The 7,689-nt window shown below is 42.4% G+C and overlaps 1 protein-coding gene across 1 annotated transcript in view; it reads right to left on the minus strand.

Annotated features, from left to right (window-relative positions):
- Positions 1 to 7,689, minus strand: part of robo2 (roundabout, axon guidance receptor, homolog 2) — a gene marked incomplete at both ends in the record, with an annotated part of 341,250 nt that extends 333,561 nt beyond the window's left edge. The window contains 1 exon segment of the mRNA XM_080844592.1: positions 7,563 to 7,689. Coding sequence (XP_080700718.1) covers positions 7,563 to 7,689 — 127 coding nt within the window.

Raw genomic sequence — 7,689 nt, forward strand, 5'->3', positions numbered from 1 at the left:
CTTGTGTCTCTGATTGCCATGTATCTGTCACAGATTGGTGCATGGTATCCAAATTGATCATGTCATTTCTGTCATGTCATGTCAATCTAAAGCTGTCTACAAACCCATTCACAAAACATAGAAACTAAGAAAATATTAGAAATGAAGCTGTTATTGTTGTAAGCTGTAGTTTATATGACCTTATCTGGTTTGTAGGCATCTGGTTTGATTCTGCTTCTACCATGATGGCTGTTGGTGTACCTCATGGCCAGCTGCACTCCGAAACTAAATTCCAAGGCTGCCACCTAGTGTAGGGTTTGTATTATGACGTTCTACGGGAGCTCTCGTATTACCATCCTTTTTTTGTCTTAAGGGGACATTTTTTTTTATAAAAACCTGCTGGACACTTTGTGTTAATAAGGGGAAAGACCTACACTCTCGCCAGTGCGTAAAGGCACCCGACCTGAAAAATTAAGGATGAAGTCACTGTTAACAGAACCACACATCGGACAGTCAGGTCTGCAGATAAAATGATCGGTGGCAACCTGCCCACCATCCAAGACCTGTACACCTCCAGAGTCAGGAAACGGGCAGGAAAAATCGCTCCCTGGACACAACCTATTCCAACTCCTCCCCTCTGGTAGGCGCTACAGATCTCTGTTTGCCAAAACCATCTTCCCCCTCGTCGTCTCACGTCACTACTGAACAGCTCACCCTTCATAATGATACCATCAAATATTTGTCCCTGCACTTTTTGGGCTCTCCACTTCTTTGCACTATTGCTGTGTTAAAATTCACAGCTTCTGCATATAGGCAAGCCTCCTTGTACTGAATACTTTTTTAGACTTCTTAGACCGTTGCACTGTTTGTATTGTATTGTTTTCTGTTGTGTTGTGATGTATATTCTGTGTAAGCACACTGAGAGCCACTTTACCAAGTCAAATTCCTTGTTTGTGCAAACTAACTTGGCCAATAAAATCTGATTCTGATTCTGATTCTGATTCTGACAATTAAAACTGACGCCATAATATATCAGCCCTGTTGAGCTAGCCGCCAAAAATATACCAGGTATGGATTATAGTTGAAGTTGATGTAGTCACAAACTATTTACAATTTACCATTGATGATACTGTCCATAGCAGTCATTGGTATTACATTACCTTAATCAGATAATTGCACATATATGTATAACTGTATAGTGTATAGCTCAGCTGTTTAATGTGATGTTTATGTGATGTTGTGTCATGACAAACTTCAGCTTTTGTGTGTGTGATAAATACAAAGGACATTGTAATGACTTCATTCAAGCTCATTGCTATTGTAGAATAAATTATTATTATAAAGTGTGAATAAAATAGAGTTATGTATGGAGAACAAAAGAAAATTAGATCTAGGCTGGGGTGCTGAGGCATTGCTTATTTAAAGGTGTAGAAAGTGGGTGACAGATCATACTTTAAGTTTCATTGTGTATGTCTGATGTAAGTCATAAAACCACCAGTTTGTGAACCTGTGGATTTATGTCACCACCATAAGGATTGATGTCTCCTGATTGCCACTGTCATTTCATAATATATGTGCATGTAAACTCCCAGATTAACAGACATTCAGCCATTCATTGAGTTGCATAAAGTAGAAAGGACATGCCATAAACACCAGCGGACATTTTAGTGGGTATAAGAAGGCATAAATGAACACTATTAACAAACACAGAGGTCTGACATTTAAACTTCAAACTAGATAATTTCCCAATTCATATTAATTGATTTAAACCAAAAGCCAAGGGATTTTCTTTTTGTATGCTATGGCTGTTCACTGCCACAAGGGGGCCACAGTGGTATGGATATTGTTCGAAGGGCTTGAGGCTCGCTGCTCACACCAAACCTTACCTCAGCATTTCATCATTTCACAAGTGAGTAATCCAATAAGGACCTATTGCATAACAGTCATAAGGGTTGACTTTGTGTAAGAGGGTTGAAGCTTAAGAATACACTTTGAAGAGTCAAACAGCCTTTACCAGGCACAAGATATCATCCAAACATACTAATGTTACTATTTATAAAATAAATATTTATATTATGTTTATAAATATTTATATTATGTTTATAAATATTTATATTATGTTTATAAATATTTATAAAACGTACTGGTACGGAAGCACCGGCAGGATTGTAGGGGCCAGTACAACTCCAGTCAGAGGGTAATGTCTGGGTATTTCCTAGGAATTCATCATCCACTATTGAGTTAATATGAGCCATGGCCCAAAGAGAAGGCTCTGAGAGGAAAAACAAAAAGTAATTGCGCCATTCGTCATGATAAATTGTCTTTTCCCCATCCCTCTCATAAAACAGAGAAAAATAGAATTCCCAGAGAGACGAATGGGGTGTATGAATGAAGCCATCACAGACACAAACACTCTGACAAATGTCTCCTCCACATTAATATCTCAAAAGCACTACACTTTACAAATTGACCCGTGCCGTGTGCTCGATGTCGGCCCTGGTATTTTCACCCATGTTTCTCTGGAAACGCCATTGCTCAGCAGTTCATCTCACAAATATCAATCAGCTTCCCATTTATTCTTCGGAAGAAGAGCAGACGGGGAAAAAAAAGAGACCGAGCGAAAGTACAGGACCATTTTGATGATGAATTTACCAAATCATGAGAAGATGACTTACTATATGGGTTTGTGAATGCTTTCTCTGCCAACAATAACCTCTTCTGATATAAAACACATCCAATCACTATGCGGTGTTCTCCTCAGTAGAGACTCTCCAGACATAGCTAACACAGTAAACCTCGTACACCGTGCTACTATAATGTTTATTAGGACTGTTAGAAGATGGTTATGGTCACAGGTGGAGAGCTCTCCGAAAGTCATTTTATTCACTGGAGTGCAAAGAAATCTGGTGTTTTCAAACAGCTTATACATTTAAGGTACAGTAAGCACCTCTCAGCATGTTGATATAAATAAAATGACTCATCATCTCAGACTATGATGTTTCTATCAGGTACTTATCATGCATGCCTAACCTTGTCTGTGCCACTTCTCACCAACGTTATTCAACCGCCACTTCTCAGCTCATCCAAATTCCACACAGTCAGACTCCCCCCCCCCACTCTACCCTTAGAGCTGCCTGGCACACTGTCAGAGCCTCCTGGCAGCGGGCACAGCCTTGCCCTGCACCCTGGCTCGCCAGCAGCGGCACGTTCACCTTGACAGGCTGCCACGCTCTGTGTGGAGGACGGCAAGGCTTAGGATGAGGGAGCCAATCAGGAGATAGTGGCAAGCCGAGCATCCATGCCACCCAGACAGGACAAAAAAAAATACTGTTTACAATAATAATAATAATATTAATGCATTTTATTTGTAGCGCACTTTTCATTCAAAAGAATCTCAGAGTGCAACTTGATCCAGTACATAGTAGAAACCATAGTTAAAAAAATAGTTGAAACAAACTTTAATAAAAAAACTAGTAAAAAAAAAAGCTTAATGTTTACAGATCGGGATGCTCAGCTTTTCTCAGTCACCAATGAAAGCCATTATTCTCCAGCACAACGAGACTTCAAATATCATACAATACCATTGACATACATGTTCACACCAAGGAACTGAAGGACAGAAGTGATCTGGAGAAATATGATGATCTGATTCTTAATTTATGGTCATGAAGTGGAACATTTAATTTCAAATATTTGGATGTGAATATACACGTATGATTTCAGCAAAGATTTCAGTTGGCTATACGTTTGATAGAGCAATGGAATGTATTCCTTAGCTTATAGTGGTCTTACTTCTGAACATTACTTGGAAATGAAAACACATATGTATTTGCTGTCTTCCTCAATGGTATTCCATGTATTGTGATGCCATATAAATGCTCCCTGTATATCTGTCTGTCAGCAAGCTTTGCCATAACTGAAAAACTGGTAGTCTCTGTCCAGGTCAGTGTTGTGTCAGAGGAAAGTCTTTGTTGATATGATAACCCTGTCACTCTCATCCCTGCAGGGTTAGTCTCTTCTGCCTGAGTCCTGAGTCCTCATCTCAAAGGACCACCAGCTCGGACCGGCAGTAAAAGCAGACTCGCAAGATGCAGGTGTCCCATTGGAATACATAAACCAGCATGCCTGTTACCCTCTCATAAATAAGAAGTTATGGCTGAGCACTGGATACCTTAGAATATGGGAATGTATGTGTCTGTACATGGGCGAGTGAGAGAAAGAGAGAGAGAGAAGGAAAAAGATAGAGAGATAGAGAGAGAGCAAGGGCGAGTGAGAGAGAGAGACAGAGAGCAAGAGAGAGAGAGAGAAGGAGGGAGAGAAGGAAAAAGAGAGAGAGAGAGAGAGTGACTGTCACCGGAGGCTGCAGGAGAAGGCACATCTGCCAGGGCAGCTGTCTAAGTCTGCTGATAGCACAGGGAAGAGATAAATCACAGGGACTAACATTCCAATAAAACAGCAGCTTCTGCACACACACACACACACACACACACACACACACACACACACCTTCACTGCAATGGCGCTCCTGTCTGCATGGGACGTAGAGCTGTGTGAGAATGCTGAAAAACAACAGACATTCCCACCATCGTTGTTTCACGAGTCTCGGCCAAAAGCAACCCCAGTCATCACAGCACAGCACAGATGGCCGTGCTCAGAGCACTCAGTCTGAATAAACACTCTGCTTACACTCGAGAGATGGAGCCCATTATCAAAGCACGCCGACGCATCTCTGAGCAATGAACGGTTTGCTAATGGTTGAACATACCATTAAAGGCGGATTAGGACTTCTCGTGGTCATGTGACGAGGGGTTTTGTCCTTAATCCTGCCAAGGCTCCCACTGCAATTTAAACTTCAAAGACTCCTTAATTTGCATCCTAAATTACTTAATTGTTCTCGCGGTGCCACAAGGATTTGGAGATATAATGTCCGCAGCTCATTCAAAACACGTGACAGACCTACTTTGGGTAAGAGGGGCCAGTTTAGACACGGATGAGCGCCTCGAGAGATTGGTCAGCAGCGCTCACTGACACAAAACCAAGGATAAATCCAACTGATCCAATAAAGTGGGCATTAAATCCCACTAACTCTATGCAAACACCTGCAAATACCAATGAGTAATATCCTTCACTAAGACATCATTTAATGTGGTTTACCTGTCAAAACACAGCTATGGATACATCAACCTAGTAGCATTACACTTCAACACCTTCCACATGCAAACAACCAAAAGCAACCTAACAATAAACCATGCGAAAGTAATGAGAAAACAAGAATTGGTCGTGGTCTATTTGAAAGATGAAATATGCCCTATCAGGCTCAGCCTGGGAGACATGGAACTGAGTTATTCTTCACATGCCTAACTGTATGACAGGGGTGAGTGATTAGGCTGCCAGAGACCAATAATCACTCATTCGACGAGCTCCAAACCAGAGCTTTAAGGACTGAAGTTTGAGCCAATGGACACCAGCACAACCAAGCATGGGGTAGATGCTTACTACCCAGTGACACAGCCACACCCAGGGGGACAAACACAGGTCTTCCACCTAATGCTGTTATCCTGCCGCTGCTTAGTCAGAGGGGGCTTCTGTGGGTGGCTGGGTGGTTTGTCTTGATCTGCCCCTGTGAAGACAAATTGCGCCGCCTCTTCCACGGCAACCACAGGAGCCCTCCATCTTCCACCATGACACAGTGTACAAACCGTTTTTATCAATATATGAAGTCAGCAAAGGTCATGTAAATATATGAGCGGTCAGATGTAATATCTTGGATTGGGCCACAGGAGCTGTCTCTTTCTCACTGTGAGGTTTAGCCCACACTGCCCCTTCAGCCTCACACCCTTACAGCTTTCCAATACAATTTACTGGCCTTGTAAAAAAACGCGTATGGAGTCTGCCAGAGACTTTATGGTCTTGTCACCCAGGCTCTCACAGCAATCAATCTCGGGTTTTTTTTCCGGAAATAAATAAAGGAAAACAAGCAGAAATCATTGTAGAAATGTAATTACAGGTTAGCATTTGCATATTCTACACTAGTTCTGCTTTATCATTGTAGAAATGTAATTACAGGTTAGCATTTGCATACTCTACACTACTTCTGCTTTAATAATGTAGAAATGTAATTACAGGTTAGCATTTGCATACCCTACACTACTTCTGCTTTAATAATGTGGACCAAGGTAGGCGTGGTCTGAAAACATTTCTTTGGGAATAAGCTGATGTAAATCCTCCTTCACAGGCCAAGGGTCCTTGTCCTCCCATAAACCAAAAGTAATCACCAGTGTCTTGGTTGATCCTCACGTGTCCCTAATGGCTCTATGGTTTTGGACATGTTTGGTCTGTTTTCCAAACTATCCGTCGTTCCTCACTCCTTGCTTGTCCTCTCCTGTCTTCCTAATTCATCTTCTCCTCGCTCTTTCGTTCCCTCTCTGGTATATTTTACCCTGGCATGTGCCACAGTTGAAGCCCATTAATCAGGCTTGCACAGTGAGGGCTGAATGCTAAAACACTCGCTCTCCACTCGGCTCCTCCGCCCAGCCACACAAAAGGACACATTAACCTTGTAGCCGCTTCAATTTCCCTGCCCCAACTTGGTCAAAGGGGGGGAAAAAGGGATAACTACAATTATTATTATTATTATTATTATTATGTTTTTTAATGAATGGGCAAGTACGTTTTTGATTGGGCAAATGTGAGTAGGTTTGAGTGTATGTGTGAGTGTGGCTGGTCTTGTGAGTGTGTGTCCATGTGTGTGCACACCTAGGTTTGTGTTTCCGTGTGTGTGTGTGTGTGTGTGTGTGTGTGTGTGTGTGTGTGTGTGTGTGTGTGTGTGTGTATGTGCGCCTATGTGTGTGTATATTTGTGTATGCAAAAATATCTGGGTATGTGCACATTTGTGTATGCACATATCTGTGTGTGTGTTTGTATGTTTGTGTGTGTGTGTGTATGTGTGTGTAAGAGAAAGCGGGAGAGAGACTGTGTGTGTGTGGGTGTGTTTGTGTTTGTGTGTGTGTGTGTGTGTGTGTGTGTGTGTGTGTGTGTGTGTGTGTGTGTGTGTGTGTGTGTGTGTGTGTGTGTGTTTATGTGTGCGTGTGTGTGAGTTGCCTCTGTGTCTGTGCTCTTGAGTTTGTTGTGCCCATTCACCAGGTTGTGTGAGGCAGAGGCATCCATGCTATAAATAAGGCTGGCTGCAGGCAGAGCTGGGAGCCAGTGGAGAGCTGTGACAGCTGAGGGCAGACTGGCCTTGTCTCCCTGGGAGACAACCATTAAAACTGGTCCCAAAACTAGCCTGGGCTCACAACAGTATAACAACCACTTAACCTGCTGACAAATAAGGCTGAGTATTATTGTGACCAATCATCAGATAAATGACCACAACACGTGGACCTGGTAAGACCTGAGTCTTTGTTGAGAGTTTGTTAACACGGGAGTACAATTTTTTTACATTGCAAGTGCAAATATTACAAAGATTACATAACGACAACTGTCCAAGAACCTCTCTTCACAAACCATCACGACAAAGCAGCCATGATCGAGCAAGCACAGACACAGCCAAATGAAAGAAGAAGAAATATCTTCAACCTTACCTTGACCTTGAGCATCCACTGTCTGCAGACAAAAAATACAGAAGGTAGGGAGAACCAGGGAGAGTGTGAGGAGCAGGGTCTCAGGCAAGAGAGCCGTCTGCCCAACTCTGTCCAGTCTTGCAGCCAT

This window comes from Sprattus sprattus, assembly GCF_963457725.1.
Source record: "Sprattus sprattus genome assembly, chromosome: 9".
Taxonomy (NCBI): Eukaryota; Metazoa; Chordata; class Actinopteri; order Clupeiformes; family Clupeidae; genus Sprattus; species Sprattus sprattus.